This window comes from Phasianus colchicus, chromosome 36, assembly GCF_987193195.1.
Source record: "Phasianus colchicus chromosome 36, bPhaCol1.hap1.1, whole genome shotgun sequence".
NCBI lineage: Eukaryota > Metazoa > Chordata > Aves > Galliformes > Phasianidae > Phasianus > Phasianus colchicus.
In genome coordinates this window covers 1701063-1714792 of record NC_143471.1, presented here as the reverse complement: position 1 = coordinate 1714792, position 13730 = coordinate 1701063, and the positions used below count along the sequence as shown (strand labels likewise).

General features: G+C 38.9%; 1 protein-coding gene across 1 annotated transcript in view; it reads left to right on the top strand.

Moving 5' to 3' along the window:
• LOC116235911 (maltase-glucoamylase-like) overlaps positions 1-13730 on the top strand; it is a 116801-nt gene that overhangs the window by 60537 nt on the left and 42534 nt on the right. Inside the window, exons 18-24 of the mRNA XM_090129526.1 lie at positions 169-323; positions 587-671; positions 1346-1402; positions 2419-2543; positions 4318-4406; positions 7508-7557; positions 11292-11462. Of these exons, the coding sequence (XP_089985652.1) occupies positions 169-323; positions 587-671; positions 1346-1402; positions 2419-2543; positions 4318-4406; positions 7508-7557; positions 11292-11462 (732 nt within the window). The remainder of the gene's footprint in view (positions 1-168; positions 324-586; positions 672-1345; positions 1403-2418; positions 2544-4317; positions 4407-7507; positions 7558-11291; positions 11463-13730) is intronic.

Below are 13730 nucleotides of genomic sequence, written 5' to 3'. Positions count from 1 at the left end.
ATTCCACAACTTCAATCTTCCCAGAACCGAACTCCGTTCAAAACCCAACTCATTCTCCACCATTTCCCCAACATTTCACCCCAAATCATCCTCCCACGTTTCGAACCGTGCTCTTTGCCCCACAGTTTGTACCAAAAACCCTAAAAACCTCCAATTCTCTCTTTCCAGCCCCAGGATCCAGCCTACTTCGGCGCCGACTCCATTTTGGTGACATCCTCCATCCATTACCTGAATATCCGCTACACGCTGCTGCCCTACCTCTACACCCTCTTCTACAAAGCTCACACACAGGGGGACACGGTGGCACGGCCCCTCATGCACGAGTCAGTCCCAAATCTTCCCCTCTCCCCCCCCCCCCTTTTCTTTTATTCCTTGTAAATTCCCAAATTTTCAGGATTTAGGAATCAAATTGTACATTTCTGAAAAGCAGAAAGGAAGAAATTGAATTTTTTTGTTGTTGTTTTTTTGGAGGGGGGCAAAGCGTTGGTTGGGGTTTTGAGCAACCCAACGTCCCTCCAATCAAATTCATCCCATTACACCAGTGCTGATTGTCATTAGCAGTAACGAATCCCTCTCATTTGTTCAGGTTTTACTCAGATGAAGCCACGTGGGGCGTGGACAAGCAGTTCCTGTGGGGCCCTGCGTTGCTCATCACCCCGGTGATGGACCCAGTAGGTGATGCTGCTCTTGTCTGCAGGATTATTTGGGATTATTGGGGATTATTCAGGATTATTCAGGATTATTCAGGATTACTGGGGATCATTTGGGGCTTCAGATCTTGATGTGATTCGATCACGATTCAGATCTCAACGGAAATTTCCATTTTTTCTCTTTAGAAATCTCAGTTTTCCCTATTTAGAAATCTCCATTTTCTCTCCATTTAAATTTCTATTTTCTCTCTTTTGGAATTTCCATTTTCCCTCCACTGAAATCTCCGTTTTCCATTCTTAAGAATTTTACAGTCTGTCCTCTTCAGAAATTTCTATTTCCTCTTTAAAAATGTTCATTTTCTCCTCTCTAAAAAATTCCCATGTTTTCCTTCAGGCTGAAAGTATTTCAATTTGCTTAAAAATTGTTTAAAAATCATAAAGAAGTGCAAAGAAATGTTTAAAATTGTTTGAAATCTTTTCCAGAATCGTGAAAACCGTTTTCAAAGTGTATTTAAGAGCTCGCAAAATGCATTAGAAATTTTGGAAGACTGTGGTTCTAATGCTTAAAAAATGGTTAAAACTGCTTACAGCTTCGAAATTTTTGAAAAAATTGTGGGTTTTTTTGTCCATATTTTGAAATTTTGGATTGATCTGCATTCCCAGGAGGATTTTTTTTCTCAATTTTTGCCTTTCAGGGGGTGGAGGTGATCCAAGCATACATCCCTGATGCTGTGTGGTACGATTACGAAACGGTGCGTAAGTGGGACAGCTCAAAAAATCCCAATTTTGGTAACAAAACACAGAGAAATCCTGATTTTTTAGCATTATCAGAGGATTTGTGATGGTTTCCTTTTGTGGCTGCAGATGTCAAAGCATTGAGAAATGAAAAGATGGAGAAGGATTTGGGATCGGAGTAGTTTAGGAAAAAATGGAAGATTTGGGGGGGAAAAAAGGGGGAGAATATGGAAAAATATGGAAAGGGTTGGAAAAAATAAGGAATTTAAAGAAAAGAAGGGGAAAAGGAAGAAATAGAAAAACGAAAACAAGAGGAGAAAAGGGAAAATGGTGGAAAATGGGTAAAAAAAAAACCAAAAAACATGGAAAAAATGAAAATATGAAAAAAAATCGGTGTTAAATGAAAAAATGAATGTTTTTTGGAAAAAAAAGAAGAATTTGAAAATTGGGAGAAAATGGGAAATACTGGGATAGGATGGGAAAAAAATGGGAAAAATGAGAAAAAATTGGAAAAAATGGGAAAAATAATGGGCAAAATGGGAAAAATAAGTTGAAAAAGAAATGGAAAAAGTTGAAAAACTGGGGAAAAAAATGAAAAAAATGGGGAAAATGGGGGAAAAGGAAAAAACAAGGAGAAAAAATGAAAAAAAATCGAAAGAAATTGAAATTGGAAAAATGGAAAGAATGGAAAAAATCTGGAAAAGATTGGAAAAATTGGCAAAATTTGGAAAGAATCGGGGAAAATTGAAAAAAATGGAAAACATTTGAAATGAACAGAAGAAAAAAATGAAAATAATAGGAAAAAAGGGGGGAAAAAAGGGGGGGGAAATGGGGGAAAAAAGGGGGAAATGGGAAAAAAGACAGAAATGGAGGGAAAAAAAGGAGAAAAATGAAAAAATGTCGGGGAAAATATTGGAAAAATATTGGGAAAATGGAGAATGGTTTGGAAAATAATAATAAAAAAAGAATAAATGGAGGATTTTGGCCCGCAGAGTGCAGTGTAACCAAATTCCCTGTTTTTCTACCCAAATAGGGAGCCAGGATCTCGTTCCGCAAGCAGAACGCAGAGCTTTACCTCCCTGCTGACAAAATGGGGCTGCACCTCCGGGGGGGACACGTGGTGCCCACCCAGCGCCCCAACACCACCACTGTTACCAGGTGCTGCCCCCAAAAACAGCGTTTTTTGCCCCAAATTTGGGGGAAAATGGTTTTTTGTTTGTTTGTTTTTCAGAGGGTCTTATTATTATTTGGTGGTATCACTACTCTGTCCTTCTTTCTCTGTTCCCCAACTCTTTACCATATCCTTACTCCATCATCCTTATTCCATCCTTACCCTCCTTACCACATCCTTACTACGCCTCTACTCCATCTTTACTCAACCCTCACTACGCTCCTACTCCATTCTTTACCCCATCGTTACTCCATCTCTACTCCATCCTTACTCCACTCCTGCTCTGTTTCTCATGCCATCATTACTACACCCGTTCTTAATCTATGCTCAATCTTTACTCCATCCTTACTCCACTCTTACTCCGCTCTTTCTCTATCCTTACTCCACATTACCATTCTCCTTCTCCATCCTTACTCCACTCTTACTCCATTCCTTACTCCATTCCTTACTCCATTCCTTACTCCATTCCTTACTACTCCTGTACTCAATTTATATTCCACCCTTACTCCACCCTTACTACACTCTTACTCCATCTTTACTCAGTTCTTAACTACACTCTTTCTCCATCCTTTCTCCTCCCTCACTACACTCCTTCTCCATCTTTACTCAATCATTACTACACTCTTAATCCATCCTTACTCCACCCTTACTACATTCCTTCTCCATCTTTATTCCATCCTTACTCCACTCTTACTCCATTCCTTACTCCATTCTTACTACACCTGTACCCAATCTATACTCCACCCTTACTACACTCTTACTACACTCTTACTCCATCTTTACTCAGTTCTTAACTACACTCTTTCTCCATCCTTTCTCCTCCCTCACTACCCTCCTTCTCCATCTTTACTCAATCATTACTACACTCTTAATCCATCCTAACTCCAACCTAACTCCATCCTTACTCCACTCCTACTCTGTTCCTTATGACATCTTTACTACAGCTGTACTCAATCTAGGCTCAATCCTTACTCCATTCCTACTCCACTCCTTACTCCACTCTTACCACACCTGTACTCAATTTGTACTCCATCCATATTTCATCCTTACTACATATTTACTCAGTTCTTAACTGCACTCTTTCTCCATCCTTTCTCCTCCCTTACTACACTTTTACTCCATCTTTACTCCACTTATTCCCCATCTTTACTCCACTCTTTCTACACTCCTTCTCTTTCCTTACTCCACTCTTACTCTGTTTCTCATGCCATTGTTACTACTCCCATTCTTAATCAAGGCTCAATCCTTACTCTACTCTTACCCCATTCCTTACTCCATTCTTACTTCACCTGTACCCAATTTATACTCCATCCTTACTCCACCCTTTCTATACTCTTACTCCATCTTTACTCAGCTCTTAACTACACTCTTTCTCCATCCTTACTCCTCCCTTACTACACTCATTCTACATCCTTACTCCAGTCTTACCCTGTTTCTTACGCTATCAATACAACACCCATTCTCAATCTAGGCTCAATCCTTACTCCATTCTTACCCCATTCCTTACTCCATTCTTACTACTCCAGTACTCCATTTATACTCCACCTTTACTCCACTCTTACTTCACTCTTACTACACTTTTATTCGATCCTTACTCCATCCTTACTCCACTCTTACCATTCCAACTCAACCCCCTAAATTTCACAGCCCTGTTCCCCTCCGAACAAGCATCGATTACCTCGACTGTGACCCCAAAAGATCATTAATTACCGTCACTACAACCCAAAATGACCCCCAAAATCACTGTTTTTTGCCCCACAGCCGCAGGAATGCACTGGGGCTGATTGTGGCACTGGACGACAGTGGGACAGCAGTGGGGGAGCTTTTCTGGGATGATGGTGAATCCACGGGTGAGTGTCACGGTCCCTATAAATACCTGGGACTCCCCCAGCCCAGATGCAAAACCTGTGCACTTTGCTGTGTTGAATGTCATCAGATTCACCCACTTTTCCAATCTTTTGGGGCCCCTCTGAGTGGCACCCCTTCCTTCCACAAATTGGTGAGGGGTCTGGAGCACAAAGGGGTCTTACGGGGAGCAGCTGAGGGAGATGGGATGGGTCAGTGTGGAGAAGAGGAGGTTCAGGGAAGACCTCACTGCACTCTACAACTTCCTGAAGGGAGTGGGGACATCATGGGGACACCATGGGACATGGAGGACCCCAATGGGACACTGGGACCCCAGTGGGACATGGAAGACCCCAAAATGAAATGGAGGACCCCAATGGGAAATGAAGGACCCCAATGGGAAATGGAGGACCCCAGTGGGAAATGGAGGACACCAATGGGACATGGAGAATCCAGTGGGACATAGAGGACCCCAAAATGAAATGGAGGATCCCAATGGGACACGGGGGACCCCAATGGGATATGGAGGACCCAATGGGACATGGAGGACCTGGAGTCTGGAGAAGAGGAGGCTCAGAGGAGACCTCATTGCACTCTGCAACTTCCTGAAGGGAGTGGGGACCTCATGGGGACACCATGGGGACCCAATGGGACATGGAGGACCCTAAAATGAAAAGGAGGACCCCAATGGGACATAGAAGACCCCAATGGGGCATGAGGACCCCAAAAGGACATGGAGGACCCCAATAGGACACTGGGACATCAATGGGACATGGGGATGCCAATGGGAAATAGAGGACTCCAATGGAACATGGGGATGCCAATGGGACATGAAGAACCCCAATGGGAAATGAAGGACCCCAGTGGGACCTGGGGACCCCAGTGGGACATGGAGGATCCAAATGGGACATGGAGGACCCCAAAATGAAATGGAGGACTGCGATAGGACATGGAGGACCCCGATGGGACATGGAGGACCCCGTTGGGAAATGCAGGATCCGATGGGACATGGAGACCCCATTGAAACACTGGGATACCAATGGGATATGGGGTCTCCAGGGAGAAATGGAGGACCCCAATGGGACATGGAGGACCTGGAGTCTGGAGAAGAGGAGGCTCAGAGGAGACCTCATTGCACCCTGCAACTTCCTGAAGGGAGTGGGGACATCATGGGGACACCATGGGGACCCAATGGGGAACCAATGGGACATGGAGGACCCCAAAATGAAATGGAGGACCTCAACGGGACATGGGGACCCGGAGGACCCAAAAGGACATGGGGGACCCCAAAACTAAATGGAGGACCTCAATGGGACATGGGGACCCAAAGGGGAAATGGAGGATTCCAATGGGACATGGGGGACTCCAATGGAAAATGAAGGACCCCAATGGGACATGGGGACTGAATGGGACATGGAGGATCCCAAAATGAAATGGAGAACCTCAATGGGACATGGAGGATCCCAAAATGAAATGGAGGACCCCGATGGGGCATGGAGGAACCCAATGGGACATGGGGACCCAATGGGACATGGAGGACCTGGAGTCTGGAGAAGAGGAGGCTGAGAGGAGACCTCATTGCACTCTGCAAATTCCTGAAGGGAGGTTGTGATGAGGAGGAGTTTGGCTTCTTCTCCCAAGCAACAAACAGGACCCGAGGAAACGGCCACAAGTTGTAGCAGGGAAGGAAACAAGGAAAAGCTTTTTCTCTCCAAGAGTGTTGAGGCAGTGGGATGGCCCAGGGAAGGCGTGGAGTCACCATCTGTGGTGGTGCTGAAGATGAGGTGCTGTGAGATGAGGGTCAGCAGCTTGGTGGGAGCGACGGCGTTGGGAGGATGGATGGGATGGGTGACCTCCTAGGTCCTCCCCAACCTTGGGATCCTGAGGTTACAGAATCATAGAATGGCCAGGGTTGGAAGGGACCTCAAAGATGATGAGTCTCCAACCCCCTGCCACACGCAGGGCCACCAACCATCCCACCTAATGCTGGACCAGGCTGCCCAGAGCCCCATCCAACCTGGCCTTGAACACCTCCAGGGATGGACGGGGCACCCACAGCCTCTGGGCAGCTGTTCCAGCACCTCACCACTCTCTCTGTAGAGAATTTCCCCCTGATGTCCAACCTAAATCTCCGCTCCCTCAACTTCAAACCATTTCCCCTCGTCCTGCAGTTATCTCCCCTTTCAAAGAGTTGATTCCCCTCCTGTCTGTAGGCTCCCTTCAGGTCACCCCGCAGCCTTCTTTTCTCCAGGCTGAACAAGCCCAGCTCCCTCAGCCTGTCCTCATACGGGAGGTGCTGCAGCCCCCTGATCATCTTTGTGGCCCTCCTCTGGACCCTCTCCAACAGCTCCCTGTCTTTTTTGTCCTGGGGGCTCCACACTTGGACGCAGTGCTGCAGATGGGGCCTCACAAGAGCAGAGTAGAGGGGAACAATCACCTCCCCATCCCTGCTGGCCACCCCTCTGCTGATGGAGCCCAGGATCCCATTTGCTTTCTGAGCACACTGCTGGCCCATGTTCAGCTTTTCATCCATCAGGACCCCCAGGTCCTTCTCCATAGGGCTGCTCTCGAGGATTACTCCTTCCAGTCTGTAGGGATGCTTGGGATTCCTCCACCCCAAGTGCAAAACTCTGCACTTTGCAGACGTTTTGATGAGGTTCAACACTGAATCTCATCAGGTTCACCCAGTCCCACTTTTCCAGCCTCTCGAGGTCCCTCTGAATCGCATCCCTTCCTTCAGCCCCGTCCATCCCTGGAGGTGTTCAAGGCCAGGTTGGATGGGGCCCTGGGCAGCCTGGTCTGGCATTAGGTGGGATGGTTGGTGGCCCTGCATTGGCGGGGGTTGGAGATTCATCATCCTTGAGGTCCCTTCCAACCCTGGCCATTCTATGATTCTGTGATTATTTTTTGTTCTTTGGGGAAATGAAGTGCGTTGGATCGCTTGCTTTTATTTTTTTCAGCCCAGAAAGGGGTTCTGAAAGAATAAAAATTGACCCAAAGTGGGGGAAAATAGGAAAATTTTGCCACTCCGGGTCAATCCCACGAAAAATAACGAATTTTAGTGGTTTTTTGTTTCACTACAAAAATCTCTTTTTCCACTTTTTAGGGACGATCGAGGGAGGAATTTACATCCACTACGACTTCACAGCTTCCAATGTAAGTTCACATCGTCTGCATTCTGATGAATTAAAAGGGGAAAAAAAGGAAAAAAAAGGAATTTTTCAGATGAATTCCGGAAGTGAAAATAAAAAATTTAAAAATTGTAGATGATATTAAAACGATTTTTAAAAGGTCGTTTAATTAAAAGCAGAGATTTAACAAAGTAAATATACTGATTTTTTAAATGTTTCTGAGTAAAAAGAAGACGAAAATTTGAAAATAAAAAAATATTTAAAAGGAAATTTTAAATATTCGCAACGAAAAATTCGGCAACGAAAAATAAGAATAAAAAAAATAAGCAAAAAAAATAAAAATTACAGATAAAAGGGAAAAAGGAATGTTTGAAATTAAAAAATCGTCGAGCAATTGACATGAATAAAATATAATATTATAATCATATATATTAGAAATTAATATTTATTATATATTATGTTATATTATATTATAGCATCGTTTATTATATTATATTTATATTATATTATATTATATTATATTATACTATATTATATTATATTATATTATATTATATTATATTATATTATATTATATTATATTATATAAATTCTATATTATATTATATCATATTATTTATATCATTTATATTATTTATATTATATTATATTATATTATATTATATTATATTATATTATATTATATTATATATTCTAACAATATAATTACAGAATATATTTTTATAACACATATTAAACATAATTTTATTATATAACATAACATATATAATTACGTAGAATTAAATGTATGAAAAACGTTGCATATAATGATTAAATATCATTATCATTATGTAATTATTATATGATTTTATATAGTAAATTATTTATTATATATTATATATTATGATTTTATTTAATATTTATGATTTATGATAATAGCATGTATGTAATATATATATACTATTATTAATATTAACATAATATAATATATAAATATAGTATAGTAAATATAAAAACATTCTATGATGTGATTTAATTAATTCGTCCTGTAACCAATTTGGGTTCCCCACCTTCACCCTTCTATACGCATTAATACAGATATATATGCATAAATATGCAAATGTGCAAATATGCAAATGTATTTATATGTTTGTGTATTTGTATATTTATATGTTTTTATGTTTATATCTATATATATATAAATATTTATATAGAAATATAGGAATACAGGAATACAGGAATATAGGAATGTAGGAATGTAGGAATATAGAAATATAGAAATATAGGAATATAGAAATATAGAAATATAGGAATGTAGGAATGTAGGAATACAGGAATATAGGAATGAAGGAATATAGGAATACAGGAATGTAGAAATATAGGAATGTAGGAATGTAGGAATATAGGAATGTAGGAATATAGGAATACAGGAATATAGGAATATAGGAATATAGGAATGTAGGAATGTAGGAATATAGGAATACAGGAATATAGGAATATAGAAATATAGGAATACAGGAATACAGGAATACAGGAATATAGGAATATAGAAATATAGGAATATAGGAATACAGGAATACAGGAATACAGGAATACAGGAATGTAGGAATGTAGGAATATAGGAATATAGGAATATGGAAATATAGGAATATAGGAATATGGAAATATAGGAATGTAGGAATATAGGAATATGGGAATGTAGGAATATGGAAATATAGGAATATAGGAATATGGAAATATAGGAATGTAGGAATATAGGAATACAGAAATATAGGAATATAGAAATGTAGGAATATAGAAATATAGGAATATAGAAATATAGGAATATGAATATAGGAATATAGGAGTATAGAAATATAGGAATATAGGAATATAGGAATACAGGAATATAGAAATATAAGAATATAGGAATATAGGAATATAGGAATACAGGAATACAGGAATATAGGAATGTAGGAATATAGGAATATAGGAATATAGGAATACAGGAATGTAGAAATATAGAAATAAAGGAATGTAGGAATGTAGGAATATAGGAATATAGGAATATAGGAATATAGGAATATAGAAATATAGGAATACAGGAATACAGGAATACAGGAATACAGGAATGTAGGAATGTAGGAATATAGGAATGTAGGAATGTAGGAATGTAGGAATATAGGAATATGGAAATATAGGAATGTAGGAATATAGGAATATGGAAATATAGGAATATAGGAATATAGGAATATAGAAATATAGGAATATAGGAATACAGGAATACAGGAATACAGGAATGTAGGAATATAGAAATATAGGAATATAGAAATATAGGAATACAGGAATACAGGAATATAGGAATATAGGAATATAGGAATATAGAAAAATAGAAATATAGAAATATAGGAATATAGGAATATGGAAATATAGGAATGTAGGAATATAGGAATATAGGAATATAGAAATATAGGAATATGAATATAGGAATATAGGAGTATAGAAATATAGGAATATAGGAATATAGGAATATAGAAATATAGGAATACAGGAATACAGGAATGTAGGAATATAGAAATATAAGAATATAGGAATATAGGAATATAGGAATATAGGAATATAGGAATACAGGAATACAGGAATGTAGGAATATAGAAATATAGGATTATAGGAATATAGGAATACAGGAATGTAGAAATATAGAAATAAAGGAATGTAGGGATGTAGGAATATAGGAATATAGGAATACAGGAATATAGGAATATAGGAATGTAGGAATATAGAAATATAGGAATATAGAAATATAGGAATATAGGAATATAGGAATATAGGAATATGGAAATATAGGAATATAGAAATATAGGAATATAGGAATATAGAAATATAGGAATATAGGAATATAGGAATACAGGAATACAGGAATGTAGAAATATAGGAATATAGGAATGTAGGAATGTAGGAATACAGGAATATAGGAATGTAGGAATATAGGAATGTAGGAATATAGGAATGTAGGAATATAGGAATGTAGGAATATAGGAATGTAGGAATATAGAAATATAGGAATATAGGAATGTAGGAATGTAGGAATGTAGGAATATAGAAATATAGGAATATAGGAATATAGGAATTTAGGAATATAGGAATACATGAATACAGGAATACAGGAATGTAGGAATATAGAAATATAGGAATATAGAAATATAGGAATATAGGAATATAGGGATACAGGAATATAGGAATATAGAAATGTAGGAATATAGAAATATAGGAATATGAATATAGGAATATAGGAGTATAGAAATATAGGAATATAGAAATATAGGAATATAGGAATATAGAAATATAGGAATACAGGAATATAGAAATATAGGAATACAGGAATATAGGAATATAGGAATATGGGAATATAGGAATGTAGGAATATGGGAATATAGGAATATAGGAGTATAGGAATACAGGAATACAGGAATATAGGAATATAGGAATATAGGAATATAGGAATATAGGAATATAGGAATATAGAAATATAGAAATGTAGAAATATAGGAATGTAGGAATATAGGAATATAGAAATATAGAAATATAGAAATACAGAAATATAAATACACGACTCCATAACAAATACTATGATGTCATTTAATCAATTCATCCCGTAACCAATCTGGGCTCCCCACCTTCACCCTTCCGTGTGTATAATTATAAAAACATAAATATAGATGCATATTTATACGTACTACGATGTGATTTAATCAATTAATCCCGTGACCAACCTGGGCTCCCCACTTTCTGCCCCCCCAGAACGAGCTCCGGATGAACGTCACCAACAGAGGCTACGATGACCCCAACCAGCTGAGCTTCCAGGAGCTCCGCATCCTGGGCCTCCAGCAGGAGCTGACGGAGCTGACGGTGCTGCAGGGCAACGCCGTGCAAAACTCCTCCCACAGCATCACTTACAGACCCACCGAAAAGGTGGGCAGGTGGGGCTGGAGGTGGGGGGGAGGAATGGGGGCAAAGGGGTGAAAAATGGTTTCCATTTTGAGAAAAAAAGATCCCACGTTTTGAGAAGGAAAACTCCCGTTTTGAAGATCCCACATTTTGAAAAGGAAGATTCCCATTTAGGAAGGAAGGATATTTCCATTTTGAGAAGGAAAGGTTCCCAATTTGAAAAGGTTCCCATTTTGAGAAGAAAGATCCCGCATTTTGAAAAGGAAGATTCCCATTTTTGTGAGGAAGGATCCAGTTTGAGAAGGGAAAATCCCATTTGAAAATAAGATTCCTGTTTTCAGATTCCCATTTTGGCAGGAAAGCTATTCCCATTTTGAGAAGCAAAGGTTCCCAATTCAGAAAGGTTCCCATTTTGAAAAGTTCCCATTTTGAGACGAAAGATTCCACGTTTTGAAAAGGATGATTCCAATTTTGGAAGGAAGGATATTCCCATTTTGAGAAGGAAAATCCTCATTTTGAAAACGAGTTTCATATTTTCAGATGCCCATTTTGAGAAGAAAAGGTTCCTATTTTGAAAAGGTTCCCGATTTGGAAAAGCTCCCATCTTGAAAACACTTCCCATTTTGAAAAGTTCCCATTTTGAGAGGAAAAATTCCCATTTTGGGAGGAAAGCTATTCCCATTTTGAGAAGCAAAGGTTCCCAATTCAGAAAGGTTCCCATTTTGAGAAGAAAGATCCCACATTTTCAAAAGGATGATTCCCATTTAGGAAGGAAGGATATTCCCATTTTGAGAAGGAAAATCCTCATTTTGAAAACGAGGTTCATATTTTCAGATGCCCATTTTGAGAAGAAAAGGTTCCCAATTCAGAAAGGTTCCCATTTTGAAAAGTTCCCCATTTTGAGAAGAAAGATCCCACATTTTGAAAAGGATGATTCCCATTTAGGAAGGAAGGATATTTCCATTTTGAGAAGCAAAGGTTCCCAATTCAGAAAGGTTCCCATTTTGGGACGAAAGATCCTACATTTTCAAAAGGATGATTCCCATTTTGGAAGGAAGGATATTCCCATTTTGAGAAGGAAAATCCTCATTTTGAAAACGAGGTTCATATTTTCAGATGCCCATTTTGAGAAGCAAAGGTTCCCAATTCAGAAAGGTTCCCATTTTGAAAAGTTCCCCATTTTGAGAAGAAAGATCCCACATTTTGAAAAGGATGATTCCCATTTAGGAAGGAAGGATATTCCCATTTTGAGAAGCAAAGGTTCCCAATTCAGAAAGGTTCCCATTTTGAGACGAAAGATCCCGCATTTTCAAAAGGATGATTCCCGTTTTGGAAGGAAGGATATTCCCATTTTGAGAAGGAAAATCCTCATTTTGAAAACGAGTTTCATATTTTCAGATGCCCATTTTGAGAAGCAAAGGTTCCCAATTCAGAAAGGTTCCCGATTTTGAAAAGTTCCCCATTTTGAGAAGAAAGATCCTACAATTTCAAGAAGGCAAACTCCCATTTTGAAAACAAGATTCGTATTTTCAGAAGGAAAATTCCCATTTTGAGAAGTAAAGGTTCCCAATTCAGAAAGCTTCCAGTTTTGAGAAGAAAGATCCCACATTTTGAGAAGGATGATTCCCATTTAGGAAGGAAGGATATTTCCATTTTGAGAAGGAAAATCCTCATTTTGAAAACGAGTTTCATATTTTCAGATGCCCATTTTGAGAAGCAAAGGTTCCCAATTCAGAAAGGTTCCCATTTTGAAAAGTTCCCCATTTTGAGAAGAAAGATCCCACATTTTGAAAAGGATGATTCCCATTTAGGAAGGAAGGATATTCCCATTTTGAGAAGCAAAGGTTCCCAATTCAGAAAGGTTCCCATTTTGAGACAAAGGATCCCGCATTTTCAAAAGGATGATTCCCGTTTTGGAAGGAAGGATATTCCCATTTTGAGAAGGAAAATCCTCATTTTGAAAACGAGTTTCATATTTTCAGATGCCCATTTTGAGAAGCAAAGGTTCCCAATTCAGAAAGGTTCCCGATTTTGAAAAGTTCCCCATTTTGAGAAGAAAGATCCTACAATTTCAAGAAGGCAAACTCCCATTTTGAAAACAAGATTCGTATTTTCAGAAGGAAAATTCCCATTTTGAGAAGTAAAGGTTCCCAATTCAGAAAGCTTCCAGTTTTGAGAAGAAAGATCCCACATTTTGAGAAGGATGATTCCCATTTAGGAAGGAAGGATATTTCCATTTTGAGAAGGAAAATCCTCATTTTGAAAACGAGTTTCATATTTTCAGATGCCCAT